The following is a 16,670-nucleotide window of genomic DNA, read 5'->3' on the forward strand; positions in this document are numbered from 1 at the left end:
TGGTGATTGAACTCAGGGGCACTCAAACCACTGAACTACAGTACCTAGTCCTTTTTATTTTGATAGTCTTGCTAAATTGCTTTGGGCCTAAGTTATTGAGTGTGGCTTTGATCTTGTGATCCTCCTGCCTCAGTCTCCTGAATTGCTGGGATTATGAGCGTCATTTTTCCTTTATTCATAAATGCATCACTGTATGATGATGTTTTAGTCAACAATGGACCACATGGTTGATGGCAGTCCCATACAAGCATATTGCCTAGTGACATCATACTCATTGTTCATAACAATAAGCTCACCTGATGATGCATTTCAGAGAACACATCCCAAACATATGTGGTTCTATGTGTCTACTTCTCTCTTACTGTTTTATTGTTGTTACTTTTTTCTTGTACTGGAGATTTAACCCAGAGGCACTTTACCACTGGGACCCATCCCCCAGCCATTTTTATTTTATATTTTGAGACAGATCTCACTAAATTGCCCAGGCTGACCTCACATTTGTGATCCTCCTGCCTCAGCCTCCCAAGTCACTGGAATTACAGGCGTGCGTCACTGAGCCCAGCTTCTGTTTCATATTTCAATAGAACAAGAAAAACATTCTATATTAAATCTTTTGGGATAGAAAATGTAACTTGTGTTATGATTTCATCATAAAAATGAGATGCTATAGGAACAACCTTCACTGAAGACATTCTGTCAATTTTTTCAAGCAACTCAAGGACTACAAAAAGGGTCCCTAAGAGCTGGTGGAGTTGGTTCCATGCTGGCATCTGCAGAATTTCCTACCCACAACAGAGAACTCACTACTTCGTATGGCAGTCTGTTATACACTGGAATTGTTTTTAGTAAGTTTTTTCTTATAATGAGATGACTCAAATTCCTTGTATTTCCACTAGTTAGTCCTCTTCTGCCTGCTAGCAGTGTATGAAATAAACCAACACCTCCTCCACATTTCATTCAGCTCTCACAGCATCTATAATTTTACTGCTTTTCCATTTCAGGCTAAACTTGCTCAAATACTTCAATAATTCTTTTTATAGCAAGTCTTCCAGACTTCACTAACCTGATATTTTCCCCCAAAAGTATAGTTTGTCAATGTCCCTCTAAAAATGTGATGCTAGTAACTGTTTTGCCTTCTGCTCAAAGATGATATTCACACTGACAAAACTTTTTTTTCTTGAGGCTGAAGGATAAATTCATTACAAGCACAAAGTAGCAAAACAAAGTAAATAATATTGCTAATGCTTTCAAAGATAAGTTGCTTGTTTATCCTTAGGTTCTTGGGTGTTTGTTTGTTTGTTTGTTTATGTTTGTTTGGTGTAGTTGGGCATTATAACTTTATTTTATTTATTTATTTTTATGTGATACTGAGGATCAAACCCAGGGCCTCGCACTTGCTAGGTGAGTGCTCTACTGCTGAGCCACAACCTCAAGTCCCAACTTGGGCTTATTTATACAGTTTATATAATCAAAATTATCTGTCCTAATTTTAAAGTGACAATATTAATTTTCCTTTGTGTGTGTGTGTGTGTCTGTCTGTCTGTCTGTCTGGTTCTGGAGTTACAATGTGGTTTCCACGGATGCTCTGCTCCTACAGGTCTATAAAGGCTTTGAACTCACAATTCTCCTATCTCAGCCTCCCAAGCCACTGGGATTATAGGCGTGCACCACAACATGCGGCTGGAAATAGGGTCTCTGCAGATATAATTACTTACAGGTCTTGAAATTAAATCATCCTTTAACCCAATGACTAGAGTCCTTACTCAAGAAAAACAGAGACACAGAAGCTAGGGTAGTGTGATGATGGAGGCTGAGACTGAAGAGATGCACTTGTCTACAAGCCAAGAAAGAGCCAACAATTGCCAGAAGCTAGGAGAGAGGTGTGGAACAGTCTCTCCACAAGCCTCAGAAAGAACCATCCTGTTGACATGTGATTCCAAGATTTCTGCCTTCAGCACTGAGACAGTAAGTTTCCTGTTGTTTTAAACCACTAAGTTGGTGGTGCTTTGTTATAGCAGCCCTAGGAAACTCCCAAAGTTTTGTACCAAGACACAGAATGCTGCTGTAACACACACCTAAAAATGGGGAATAACTTTGGAAATAGATATTGAAAAGAGGCTGGAAAAACTGACAAACATTTGATAGAAAAGGCCCAGCCTGAGTGAAGAGGTGGAGGTAGGCACATTGGAATTATGCTGCCAACAAGCCAAGAAATACCTGGGGAACTAGAAGCTGGGAAAGGGGAGAGAGGATCCTTTTCTAGAGCCTACAGAGTGGGTGGGGCCTGGCTAGCACCTTGAGTTTTAGACTTCTAGCCTCCATAAGTATTTAACCATAAATTTCTGTTTTAAGCCACCTTGTTTGTGGAACTTTGTTAAAATAAACTAAGAAACTAATACAGCTAACTAGCAGTTCAGCAATCGAAGAAAAACCAAGTCAAGTGGCCAAGGTAGTACTAGGAATACGTATTCTGGAATCAGACTGGGTTCAAATTCTAATTCCACCACTTACAAGTTGTGTGATCTTGTAAATAAATTACTTAAAGCTTCTATTCCTTCTCCATCTGCTAAACAAGGTGACAGTTCTAGTATCAATATGCTGGTTGTTAGGATTAAATAAGTTCAGCTATGTAAAGTGCTCAGAATAGTGTCAATACCTCATGAATAAAATATCAGTTACCATTATTTCCCTATCATTAAAACAACTACAGGTGGACTGGGTGTTCAAAGTACTTCATGATGCAAGGAGAAGGGTTCAGGAAAAGCAAGCTCTAAGAAACAGATAATCCCAGAGGCTTTTAGGTGTTTTAGTTGACTTTTATTTATTATTTTGGATATGGAAGAGATTTAAGGGTACAAAGTTAGGGACCTGTGCTAAGAGTTTAAATCTGCTAATGGCAAATGAAAGTAACTGAAAAGTTTTTCAACTTATGAGGAAAAGGAGTCTTTACCAAACTGCTGTTTTAAAAAGCATCCAGCGGGGCATAGTGGCCCACACCTGTAATCCCAGCAACTTGGGGGGCTGATGCAGGAGAATCTCAAGTTTGAGCATCATCAATTTAGTGAGATCCTGTCTCAAAAATTCAAAACTTAAAAAGAATAGGGGTGCTCAGTGTGGAGCACCCCTCAATTCAATCCTAAGTACCACCAAAAATAAATAAATAAGGATGGGGCTGGAGTTGTAGCTCAGTGGTAGAGTGCTTGCCTTGTACACATGAGGCACTGCATTTGATTCCCAGCACCACATATAAATACACAAATAAAATAAAGGATCATCGGGCTGGGGATGTGGCTCAAGTGGTAGCGCGCTCGCCTGGCATTCGTGCGGCCTGGGTTTGATCCTCAGCACCACATACCAACAAAGATGTTGTGTCCGCCGATAACTAAAAAATAACTATTATTTATTTATAAATTCTCTCTCACTCTCTCACTCTCTCTTAAAAAAAGAATATTTCTTTAAAAAAATAAATAAATAAAGGATCATCAACTAAAAAAATTTTTAATAAATACATGGATAAATAAATAAGGACAACAATAATAATTAAAGGTATAACAAATATATCACAAAAGATTATTCCCAGGTTTCTAGCTTCTCTTGATGAGAAGACTGAATGAAGAGCAGGTAATGGAGAAACTGAGAAGTTTTTATTTAGATGTGTCATCTTTGAGGTGCCTGTGATGTGGACATATCCAGAAGGTTGCTGGATATACAGAACTGGATATGGCCAGAAGGGATTCAGGCACAAGTCTGATGGCAACCAAAACTATTAAGAAAGTAGCTAGAATGGGAAGTTGTGGGTAGAAAGCTGTATGATATTTTTAAATGTAATTCAGTTCATTTGGAAAATTAAAAAACAGAGTTTTAGGGCTGGGGATGTGGCTCAAGCGGTGGCGCGCTCGCCTGGCATGCGTGTGGCCCGGGTTCGATCCTCAGCACCACATACCAACAAAGATGTTGTGTCCGCCAAGAACTAAAAAATAAATATTAAAAATTCTCTCTCTCTCTCTCTCTCTCTCTCTCTCTCTCCTCTCTCACTCTCTCTTTAAAAAAAATAAAAATAAAAATAAAAAACAGAGTTTTAAAAGCTGTGTTCAAGATAATAGCATTCAGAATGGAGAGCAAAAGAAGGTAGTAATCTAATCTGGTACCAATAGCAGAGCAAGGGGCTCTCAGGATGAAAGCAACATTTAAGAAAGATGGGTCATCTTACACAATAAATTAAAACCAGCCTTGAAGTCATTTGCTGAAAACCTCAGCAAATAAGAACTTTTCTTTTATTATATGCAAATAACATTTTAAGATTTATTAAATAAAGGCAATTAAAAAAATGGAAATTTTTCTATGACCTGTTAATATTACAATTAAAACATTGTTCACTGACAGAGACAGTCACCGCTTACTTTGGTCAACAGGGCCACTGAGATTTATCATTTTAAGTTCCTGGGCTTCCAAGAAAAGCATATACTAAACCTCCACATACTGTAAACTGCCTAGCAATGTATATGGCTTTAAAACTTTCACAGGAGTTCACATATAATCTACTACAAGAGGATAAATAACTTGAAATAGTTTTAATCCGATTTTCATTAAAGATGTATAAACTGGGCTGGAGTAATGACTCGGTGGCAGAGCACTTGCCTAGCATGTGTGAGGCACTGGGTACCATCCTGAACACCAAAACTAATAAATAAAACAAAGGCATTGTGTGCATCTACAACTAAAAAATTTTTTTAATTAAAAAAAGATGTATAATCTTCCAGGTTTACTGAAATTATTGACAGAGAACACTTAATTATCCTAACTATGTTAAAGTTTCCTATTTGACTTGTCCAAGATCCTGTAGCAATTAGGAGATGGGACGGGTGGTATAAGCTTTGATTTAAACACTTAAAACAATGCAAGTTGCAGACTTTTCAAAGTGACCATTTGCAAACTAAATGCAGTATGAAATTAGGTATTAAAAATATTCTTGGGGCTGGAGCTGTGGCTCAGTGGTAGAACATTTGCCTGGCATGTGGGAGGCATTGGGTTTGATTCTCAGCACCACATATAAATAAATAAAATAAAGGTCTACTGACAATTAAACAATATTAAAATATATCCCCCAACCCCCCATCCCCGATTACGAACAGGCTCTGAAAAAAACATCCCGTCCCATCTCCTAATTGCTACAGGATCTTGGACAAGTCCAAGGGCAAGTTATTTAACTCCATCTTTAAAATGCAGAATAACATACCATCTACATTATTGGACTATGTGAAGATTAATGAAAAAAGTACATAAAATGTTTGGGTCACTGTAAGGCACACATTTAGTGCCCAATAAATATTGCTTTGGGCTATTATTATTACTAAATCACCACCGACTAATTCTACTTACAGGTCTTTAAAACTAAGGAAGGCCTCAACCACTGCTTACTGTGTAAAAAGCCTTAAAGCCTACAAGGACATAGCACCTTTGGTCGCTATATGGCCAAAAAGGGCACCTGTGGAAAAGAAAGAGGCAGGGCTGAGGATGTGGCTCGCCTAGCATGCGTGAGGCACTGGGTTCGATTCTCAGCAGACTCAGTGAGCACCGCTGGAGGGCTACAGAGGCTGACAAGCACCAGGCTCCCTGATACACAATGTGATTGAATTTTCACTTGTAATGACAATACTGCATTAAACTTCAACCCAAAATGTGGCTCCAGTTATCTCTCCATTGTAATCACTGTTAACAAAGATTTGTTTCTTTGCTACCATCTCTACAACAAGACACTCCCTCCTCAAAACTAGAAGAAAAACACAAAAGAAAAGGCACAATAAACATAAAACCAAAAACTTGGGCAACAAGAAGAAAAAAAAAATTACACATATTAAAAAAAAACCACTAATCCAAACTGAAAGAGACAAAAATATTCATTTAAAAATTGATACATGTAATCCTAACACCTGGGGAGGCTGAGGCAGGAGGATCATCGCCAGTTCAAAGTAAGCCTCAGCAATTTAATGAGGCGCTAGGCAACTCAGTGTCACCTTGTCTCTAATAAAATACAAAATAAGGCTAGGGATGTGGCTCAGTGAGTGAGTGCCCCTGAGTTCAATCCCTCATACCAAAATAAGAAAAAAGAAAAAAGCAATGTTTTCAAACACATAAACTCTCTCGGTGCAATGGCACAGGACCACTATCCCAGCTACTCAGGGGCCAAGGGAGAAGGATTCCAGGTTTAATGCCAGCCTGCACATCTTAACAAGAACTATCTCAAAATAAAATAAAAAGGAGCTGAGGATATAGCTGTGTGGTAGAGTGTCCCTGAGTTCAATCCCCCGGACTATGGGGGTCAGGGGAGACAAACTCCTAAGGACAGGGAAAAGAAGAGAGACAACAACAACAACAACAAAAAAATTGAAACAGATGGACAAGTGATTACTGCCAAAGTGAAAAGCCAAGAACGCCCTATCCCAAACTAGCCCAATTCACATTCCCAGTCCCTCAAAAGGCACTGCACATGCAAAGAAAACTAGGTGAAAGTGGTTAAAGGAGAAGATCCCAAGACCATCTCTCCTTTTTAATCCACTAAAGGTCTTGTCTCCATGGGAGGTAAACATGAGGTTCTCTGGATCAGGAGACACCACACTCAGGTGAACAAAGGTACTGGTTAGAAAATTAGGCTTTAAGGGCAACAGAAAATGCTACATGCACCATAAATGCAGCCTGCTTTCTTTCACCACTTGGCTACCAGAATGCCATCAGTCACACCTGCTTGCACCAACTACTAGCACACTGGAAGAGGCTCTCTGGGCCACCAACCAGAGAAAGCTAAGGATATGGACACCAATTAAAGGAACTGGGAAAGTCACCACATGGATAAACCCAAAATTGTTAAGTCCCAACCACTTGTTCAGCGCTTCCCCAATTAGCTATGTAGTTCTACCATGTTAATCAGAAGGAGAAATCATCTATTTTTTATCTTTAGACTTCTGAGGATGGAAGAAATACACCAAATCAACAATAGAAAGAAGCGATTTAGAAGAAATGGATTAAACAAAGGTGGGGGACTATGATTAACACCCCAAGAAAAGTCAAGAGAAAATAACATGTCTCTGAAACAAAAACAGGACTGTTGCCAGGCAAAGTGGTGCATGCCTGTAATCCCAGCAGCTCAGGTGGCTGTGACAGGAGGACTACAAGTTCTAAGCCAGCCTCAGCAATGGTGAGGCACTTAGCAACTCAGTGAGACCCTGTCTATATAAAATATAAAATAGGGCTGGGGATGTGGCTCAGTGCCATTCATCCTCTGGCACCTCCTCAAGAGGTGGCTTCACACATTCCAAATGGTATACGGCTGAACATGTCTCGCAGCAAAGCAAATCCCCAACTCAGGTTGAGTGCCTTGAGTTCAATCCCCAGGACAAACAGAAAAGAAAAACAGGACTGTTATATTTCCAAATAGGAAGATTCTAAGAACAAAAGCGCTCTTAAGGGCTGGGGATGTGGCTCAAGCGGTAGCGCGCTCGCCTGGCATGCGTGCGGCCCGGGTTCGATTCTCAGCACCACATACAAAGATGTTGTGTCCGCCAATAACTAAAAAAAAAAAAATATTTAAAAAAAAAAGCGCTCTTAAAATAAAAACATGGAAAAACATGGTAGCAGAAAAGAGAAACCAAATAGTAGGACTGGGAGAACAATGTAAGAAAATCTTCTAGAAATATTGATCAACACACACATCCCAAGGAGGGGACAGAAAAAAAGAGAGAGAGAAAGAGAGAAACTGAAAAGAAAAAAATCAGAAAAGCAGTCCAACGTTCAATGCAATAATAAATCAAGGAAAACACAACAGGGAAAAGGAGGGGAAGAAGTCATCAGGAGACCTCTCAGAACCGAGGACACCAGTGTGGGTAGGAAATGCCCACAAAGCAGCCACTGGATGAACACAGACCCACACAAGGGCAATCACTGCACGCCTACAGAACTCGGGCAGAGAAGATTCCATAGCCTCCAGCTAAGTCCAAACCAGTCACCCACTAAAAGATCAAGAATCAAAATGGGTTCAGATTTTTCCACAGCAAAACTGATGGAGTTTAGGTTCTCCCCTCCATGTCCCGCTCTGACATTCATTTCATTCCATCACAGATTTTCAGATCTCACCTATTCCTGAGAACTGGAAGGCTTTGTAGACTTCACAAGCCCCAAACTCAACCGCGCCCAACGCCTGAGAAAACCCACCAGTGTTTTCCTGACCTTGCCTAAAAAAAAAACCCAAAAGAGCTCTTGAACTCACAGAGACCTGAAGCCAGTTTATGACCCCGGTCTGTTGGGATATCTCCTCCTGGGAGATTGCAACAGCAATGGCAAAGCTGACCTTTCCCTAGACAGTGAGGCTTGCTCATGCTGTTCCATTTAACACAAATATGGTAAAAATAAGAGAGCGAGCCAGAAAAGAATCCTACCAACAAAATTAGGGTACAAATTACTTCCACAGGCCCCAAGGAAGGCCCACAGTGGCATTCCACCCAGGAACATTCTATTTCCAAGCCTGGGCTTCTAAAACAATGGTAAGCATTTGTAACTTTATACACTCCTCTTTATAATTTTCAACTGTGTTAATGCACTTCAACTACAAATAACTACAACTCACTGTTTACAAAAGTTTAAACCACATCAGTAATATAACCCTGCTACATCAATGATGAAAGAAAATGGTTTAATTTTGAATACATATAAAAGTTACAACCAGATTTACTTACATTATGAGTCTTCGGTTTAAGAACCAGTATTTCCTCCGGCTTCTGTCATATCCAATAGGTTCGTGTCGAATATATGGTTTATTTTTTTGGATTTCAGCAACACAGTCAGTCACACCAGGCACCTTGTGTGCTACACACACTTCACACTGCCATTCATCCTCTGGCACCTCCTCAAGAGGTGGCTTCACACACTCCAAATGGTATACGGCTGAACACGTCTCGCAGCAAAGCAAATCCCCAAGTTTGTGACAAACCCTACAATGGTCATCATACTGGATCACCCCTTCAGACATCAACTCCTCACGAGCAATATTTGTCGTAAGAAACTGATCGACTAGAAACTGCAGAACTTTGATTTTGTTCTCTACTGGTCCGTAAGGATAGTCCTCGGCTTCTTGGTAAGGAAGAACATGATGGTATTCCTTATCACTCTCACAGTACACACGCAGCACCTCGGGCCACGTCATCCCATCTATGAAATACAGCGTGGAATTGACGCTATCTTTCAGATCAGCAGGTCCAAAGGTAGTATTGGAAGTGTCTTCTTCACGCAGAACGGCTTTCAAAAGCACAACGTGCATCTCTGCCATGAGTGTGCACTGCTCTTGGCTCACCAGAGCAGCACAAAAGTCCTCAAAGCGAAAAGGAGATAATCTTAAAACAGTGCCAAAGTTCCGCAGTACCTCATAAATGGCAATAACATTCATTATATGCTCATTAGGCACCATTAAATCCTCAGAGGACTTGGGAAATTCAAGGGGTGGGATGTCTTTTTCTTCTAATATTGGAGAACGAGGCCGATGTACTCTTGGTTTTCGCCTACCTGTAAATAAAGAAACAGTATCATTATAAATTAGTACATCACTTCTACAAATTTGGGGTTCTCCAATTTTTCCTCTTTGAACACATACCTCAAAAAATAGATAAGTATGCTTCTATTACATCACCAATTCTCAAAATACCAAGAATAGGGTTTGGGGGTGGAGCTCGGTGTCATAGAACTTGCCTAGCATCCACGAGGCCCTGGGTTCAATCCCAGCATCAACAATAATAAGAATACCAGGAAGCTCTAATTTTAGCTCTCATTCTTAAGTCTATAGAAAAATCTAAATTAACTTTCTCACTATCCAGTTACACCCTACCTGCCTACAGTTACCACTCATTTAATCCCTATGGGGGGGATTAACACACTGATTGGGTTGAGGCTCTCATAACCCAATCATTTTGCCTCTAAACTTTCTTGTATGATTTTACATATGAGCCTTTGGGGGACACCTCATATCTAAATCATAGCATATACATACATAATAACTTTCTCACTAGATTCCAAATCATACATAAAAAAATATTTAATTATAGCTGGGCATCATGGTGCATGCCTGTAATCCCAGAGGCTCAGGAGGCCGAGGCAGGAGAATCAAAATTCAAAGCCAGCCTCAGAATCGGCAAGGCGCTAAGCAACTCAGCGAGACCCTGTCTCACAAATACAAAATAGGCTGGGGATGTGGCTCAGTGGTCGAAGTGCCCCTGAGTTCAATCCCCAGTACCAAAAAATAAATAAATAAATTCAATTATAATCAGTTCTCAATCCCTAGAGGGATTAACTGGTTTATAGTAAAAATAAATGTTACTTGTGAAAGATACTTTTTACTCTTTATATGAGAGCATAAAGAAAAAACATCTACAGATAAGATGACAAGCATATGGGGCCGGGGTTGTGGCTCAGTGGTGGAGCGCTTGCCTAGCATGTGTGAGGCACTGGGTTCGATTCTCAGCACCACATATAAATAAATGAATAAAATAAAGGTCCATCACATCTAAAAAAAAAAAAAAAAAGATGACAAGAGTAGGGGACAATAGAGCTTACATAGCATCAGCTGCAAAACAGAAACCCCCCTCAACCTGAAGCAAGTTCACCATGTAGACTGCCAGAGTCCTTCCTGACAGGAGTCCCAAAGTGAAGCACAGCCTCAGGGCAGAGGCAGGAAGGAAAGTAGAAAGGAAGAAGCCAGAAGAGGACTTCCAACACTGGGAGGAAAAAATATCTTGTCTAGGCACAGGCAGTTAAAGAATCAGTTAACTTTTAGTCACCCAGTCCCCAGTTTATGAGATGTGAGGCCCAGCCATATATGGGCATATCAATGTATCACTACATACAATGGAGAGAATAGTCTGTGACACATATATATATGTATTTTACGTAAGCCTCTGAACACGTCTGTGAAATATTACAATCAGCCCTGCTTTATAAATATGAAAACTCATTAAAAGTAACAAGTTATTCCTAAATTACTGCCTATATTATTACAATTGTTTTATTGTTTACTTATTTATCTTAGAGTACTGGTTATTGAACCCAACACTAGTTATTGAACCCAGTGCTCCAACACTGAACTATATCCCCAGTCTTTTTTTTTCTTTTTAAGACCAGGGTCTCACTAAGTTGCTAAAGTTGGCCTCAAACTTGGGATCCTCCTGCCTCAGACTCCCAAGTCACTGGGATTACACGTGTGAGCCACCACACCTAGCTACTACTTCTTGTTACTATACTTTCTGAGGAATGGTAAACATATTCCTAATTTTCAGGAGTAATTTTAAAGACATCAATTAACATTAAATTCATTCTTGTACAATTGTTTTATGGTTTATAAAAGCTAAACTTTTGTGGAGTTTTTCTTTTTAACCTAAGTATGCATCAGTAGTTAAATGAATGATGACCTACACAAGGAAATCAAATCTAGCAGCTGAAAAACATAAGGTAAATTTCCCACATGCCAAAACAAAACGATCTTCTATTTTTTATTTTTTGGAACTGAGGATTGAAGGCAGGGCAGCTCTACCGATGAGCAACATCCTCTACCCTTTTTATTTTGAGACAGGGTCTCCCTAAATTGCCAAGACTGGCCTCAAACTCTCAAAGCCAAGTAGCTGGGATTACAGATGTGTTCCGCCGCACCCAGCACTAGTTTAACTTGTTGTACTGGAAACCGTGGTGTCCTGTGCACACTTGGACAGGATACCCCCAAACCAGTCCCAATTCTCTTGCTCAGAGGGTGGGTCAGGACCACATGGAGAGGACCCAGCCCTGGTGAGCAGCTGTGAATGAGTGTGAATATCTGTGAATAAATGGAAGAAACAGACAGTTACCAAAAAATTAGTAGAATGATGTCATCTGGGTAAACAGGGACAGGGAAAAAAAGAAGATGGGAACAATGATAGAATATTTTGTCTATGGAGGTCACGTAAGAATCTTTTTTTTTTTTTTTTGGGGGGGGGCAACGCTGAGGATTAAACCCAGAGGCACTTTATCACTGAGCCACATCCCCAGTCCTTTTTATTTTTTATTTGGAGACAGGGTCTCACTAAGTTGCTGATGTGGGCCTCAAACTTGTGATCTTCCTGCCTCAGCCTCCCAAGTCACTGGGATTACGGGTATGTGCCATCATGCCCAGCAGACTCATTTAAAAGTATTTGTTTATAGGAAGAAATGTGGGACAGGAAAAGAACAAAGATTATTTTTTTAACCTTTTTATATGTTTTTAAATATCTCATGGATGTATTTTATAATAGTTTAAAAGAAAATACTGGGCAATATTTATGTAAATGGCCAAGAATATTAATTTAATGTTCAGGTGCTGGAGATGTAGAGCTCATTGGTACAGTGCATGCCAACCATCCACAAGCCCTGGGTTTGATCTCCAGAACCATAAAAAAGGGGAAGGAAAAAAAAGGAGCATTACTGTTTAAATCAATAAAATGTTCCTAATAATGAATACTGATAATCCTGTATGAATATAAATATAAGGTGGATTACATCAAATCAAAGATTCAGGCTTATAGAACTGAGCATGGATCACAGGAAATAAAAGACAGAACATTAAAAAAAAAGAAAAAGACAGAACATAAAATTAAACCACTTAAGGCTCTCCACTCCTGATAATTAGCAAGTGAAGTAATTTTGACTACTCACAGAAGTATATTTTTCCCCATAGCAACACACAGAAATATATTTTTAAATATCAGGGTTGGGGTTGTGACTCAGAGGTAGAGCACTCGCCTAGCATGTGCAAGGCCCTGGGTTCAATCTTCAGCACCACATAAAAATAAATGAAGGTACTGTGTCCAACTACAGCTAAAATAAATAAATAAATATTTTTTTAAAAAAAATGGGGCTGGGATTGTGGCTCAGTGGCAGAGTACTTGCCTCGCATGTGTAAGGCACTGGGTTCAATCCTCAGCACCACATAAAAATAAAGAAATAAATAAATAATATTGTGTCCATCTACAACTAATATTTTTTAATTAATTAATTAACTAATATCAATAAGTGTTATAGTTGTCACTGTTTTCATCACTAATCTAATTATATTTTTCTCTTAATTAAAAAAAAAAAATTGAATTCAGAGCCAGCTTCAGCAACTTAGTGAGGCCCTAAGCAACTTAATGAGACCCGACTCAAAAAATAAGTAAGGCTGGTTCAGTGGTTAAACGCACCTGGGTTCAATCCCTGGTTAAAAAAAAAAAAAAAAAGGATTACCTCCACCTCACTAGTTCACAGGAAAAAGCAAGTAAAACACAATAAACACAATGAGATACGGCTTCATACTCGCCAAGGAACAAAAATTTTAAGGTAACAACCAAATAAACTATTGGGAAGGACACAGAACACCAGAAACATCAGTAAACTACCAGTTTATATTATCAAGAGGTATCACAATTCTAGCTAATCAGGTGTAAGCCTTATATATAACCCGGAGAAAACAGCCTGCAAACTTATTTGCTCATGATCACAGTAGGAAACACATTTCACATCTTAATCCAGTATAAATACCACTGAAAACCAAAGTTCTACAAAACACTACTTATTTATTTTTGCATTACTTGAAACCGAACCCAGGACTTCACACTTGCTAGACAAGCATTCTACAACTGAGCTACACCCTGAGGTACTTTTTTTTTTTTTTTTTTGGCGGGGAGACAGTCTTGCAAAATTGCTCAGGCTGGCTTCCAACATGCAATCTTCCTGCCTCAGCTTCCCAAATAGTTGGTATTAGAGAGTGTGCCAGCCAGAATTACAGGCATGACACCACCCCTGGCTTCCTATATGCCTTACAATAATCTCTTCTCTCCTAGCCTACTGCTCCATTACTTTTTTTTTTTAATGTATTTTTAGTTGTAGTTGGACACAATACCTTTATTTATTTTTTTATGTGGTGCTGAGGATCAAACCCAGGGTCTCACACGTGCTAGGTGAGAACTCTACAACTGAGCCACAGCCACAGCCCCTCCATTACTTTCTTTCTTTCTTTCTTTCTTTCTTTATTTATTTATTTATTTTCAGTGGACACAACATCTTTATTTTATTTTTATGTGGTGCTGAGGCTCGAACCCAGCGCCCCGCGCATACCAGATGAGCATGTTACCGCTTCAGCCACATCCCCAGCTCCCCTCCATTACTTTTTATTTTATTTTAATTTTTTGTAGTTGTAGATGGACAGCATGCATTTATTTTACTCATTTATCTCTGTGTGATGCTAAGGATTGAACCCAGGGCCTCACACCTGCTAAGCAAGCCCCCTGCCACTGGGCTACAGCCCCAGCCCTACTTTTTAAAAAAGGTGGTTGCAGCCCACTGTTTGAAAAATACCTTTGGAGAAAGTATCCTTCTGCATGCACATGCAGAACATTTAATATTTATAAACCAAAGAAACAACCAAGCTGAAAACAATCAAAATGTCCACCAGCAAGAAAATGGTTAAAATGTGGCACATTTATTTGCTAGAATACTATTGAGCAGTCCTGAGGGCTTTAGTGCTACATATATCAACATGGATTAATCTTAAAAGACATTGAAACAAAAGGTTCAACAATTTAAAACCACGTAAATAGTTTTTCTACTGCTTGTGGATGGATACATAGATGACCCGGTAGCTAACAACACCACTAGAATATAATCTCCTCAAAGGTTGAGAGTTTTATGTTGTTTATATTAAAAAGTGTCGTGCCTGGCTTGACGCCACACGCCTGTAATCCCAGCTGCTCGGAGGCTGAGTCGGGAGGATCAAAGCCAGTCTCAGCAATGGCGAGGCGCTGTCTCTAACTAAAATACAACAAGAACAAAAAAGTGCTGGGGTATGGCTCAGTGGCTGAGTGCCCCTGGGTTCAATCCCAAGTACATTAAAAAAAAAAAAAAGTGTCACATAATTTATATTACTTAATAAACATTGAAAGAATCAGTAGTTTTGAAGTGCTAGTCCACAATTATACAAAAATGGTGCCTTTACATTGCTTGCAAATGTTAGAAATGTGTTTTGACTTCTCTGTAAGGAAATAAAGGACTAGGTAAGAAACCCTAGAACAGTGTTCCTCATGGGGACCACTGGAGGGCTGACTGATTAAAACAGATAAAGGATGGAGTCTGAGAATCTGAATCTGACAATTTTCAGGATATTAAGTGTGCTGTTCTGGGGACTACGCTTTTTTTTTTTTTTTTTTTTTTAAGTGCTGAGGATGGAATCCCAGGGCCTTGGCCATGCCAGGCAAGCTATGTGCTCTACCACTGAGCCACACCCCCAGCCCAGGGGACCCCACTTTGAAAATCAACTATGACACAGAAAGTTTATTCTCCCTTGAGATCCAGATGTGTAAAAATCAATAAACATTAGCTGAAATTCCAGGAGTTCCCTTCAAGCCTTGCTACTCAAAATGATGTTGAGACAGATTCAGAATTTCAGGCCCCACACAAGTCTACTAATTGGATCTGGTTTCTCAAAATCTTCAGGTGATTCATGCACTCATTAAAGTTTGAGAAGTTGCCTTAAAACAATCCTTCCTAAGACTGCAGTAGAGATGCTGCTAAGTCATCCTTTAAGCATTCTCCGAATACAACCCAAATTTATACAACCCAGGAGCAGTTTAGAAAACTGTATTTTCATCTTTCTCCCCAGATAATTCTGATGTGCAGCCAAATTTGAAAACTGCTGCTTTAAAGAAATTGGATATTCCTCATACCAAGAAAATGTAGGGCTTTCGTGGAAACTCAAGCAAGGGAAGGAAAAAGTTGCCCCAGGAGGCAAGATTAGGAAAAGACTGATGTAAAAGGAAGTTGAAGTTTAATCAAAGACCTTAATAAGCCTACCCAAAAAAAGGAAGGAATGTGGTGTGCCTGAAAGAGAACCAAAGAGTAACAACTTATGAATGAATTTCCAGCATAGTCTTGGTTGAGGGAGTGAACCTCAGCCTGAATGGCAAGGACTCTGAACCACCTACCAAATTATTATCTTTTTGTTGTTGTTGTTGATGGACCTTTACTTCATTAATTTATATGTGGTACTGAGAATCGAACCCAGCACCACACACATGCTAGGCAAGTGCTTTACCACTGAGCCACAGCCCCAACCTCAGGTTATTATTTTAATAGATGAATTCTGTTGCTATGCACAGATGCTTTAATTTAAAGGACCTAGCCGTTCTTTTTTTTTTTTTTTTCCTCTTTTTTTTTTAAAGAGAGAGTGAGAGAGGGGAGGGAGGGAGGGAGGGAGAGAGAGAGAGGGAGGGAGAGAGAGAGAGAGAATTTTTTTTTAATATTTATGTTTTAGTTCTCGGCGGACACAACATCTTTGTTGGTATGTGGTGCTGAGGATCGAACCCGGGTCTCAGGCATGCCAGGTGAGCGCGCTACCGCTTGAGCCACATCCCCAGCCCCGGACCTAGCCGTTCTTGGGGACTGTATTCTGTAACGGAAAAGTCTCTCACTGGGATGCCCTCTTAGAACTCTAAATGAACTGGCTGTAAGTGCTCATCATGTGTTAACTGCCGCAGGGAATGTTCTACATGCCTGAATTTTTAAAATATGCACTGTCGTCACAATCTGTATTTGTTTAATTAATTTCTTAATTTTTAAAATCAAAAAACCCTATGAGGGGTGTGTGTGTGTGTGTGTGT

At 39.7% G+C, this 16,670-nt stretch overlaps 1 protein-coding gene across 12 annotated transcripts in view; it reads right to left on the minus strand.

The window, feature by feature from the left end:
* Positions 1-16,670, minus strand: part of BPTF (bromodomain PHD finger transcription factor) — a 136,250-nt gene that overhangs the window by 90,370 nt on the left and 29,210 nt on the right. For all 12 annotated transcript variants that reach the window (XM_081271477.1, XM_081271476.1, XM_081271471.1 and 9 more), the window contains exon 2: positions 8,727-9,549. In XM_081271477.1, the coding sequence (XP_081127603.1) occupies positions 8,727-9,549 (823 nt within the window). The remainder of the gene's footprint in view (positions 1-8,726; positions 9,550-16,670) is intronic.

Source organism: Spermophilus citellus (assembly GCF_964194105.1).
Source record: "Spermophilus citellus genome assembly, chromosome: 17".
Taxonomy (NCBI): domain Eukaryota; kingdom Metazoa; phylum Chordata; class Mammalia; order Rodentia; family Sciuridae; genus Spermophilus; species Spermophilus citellus.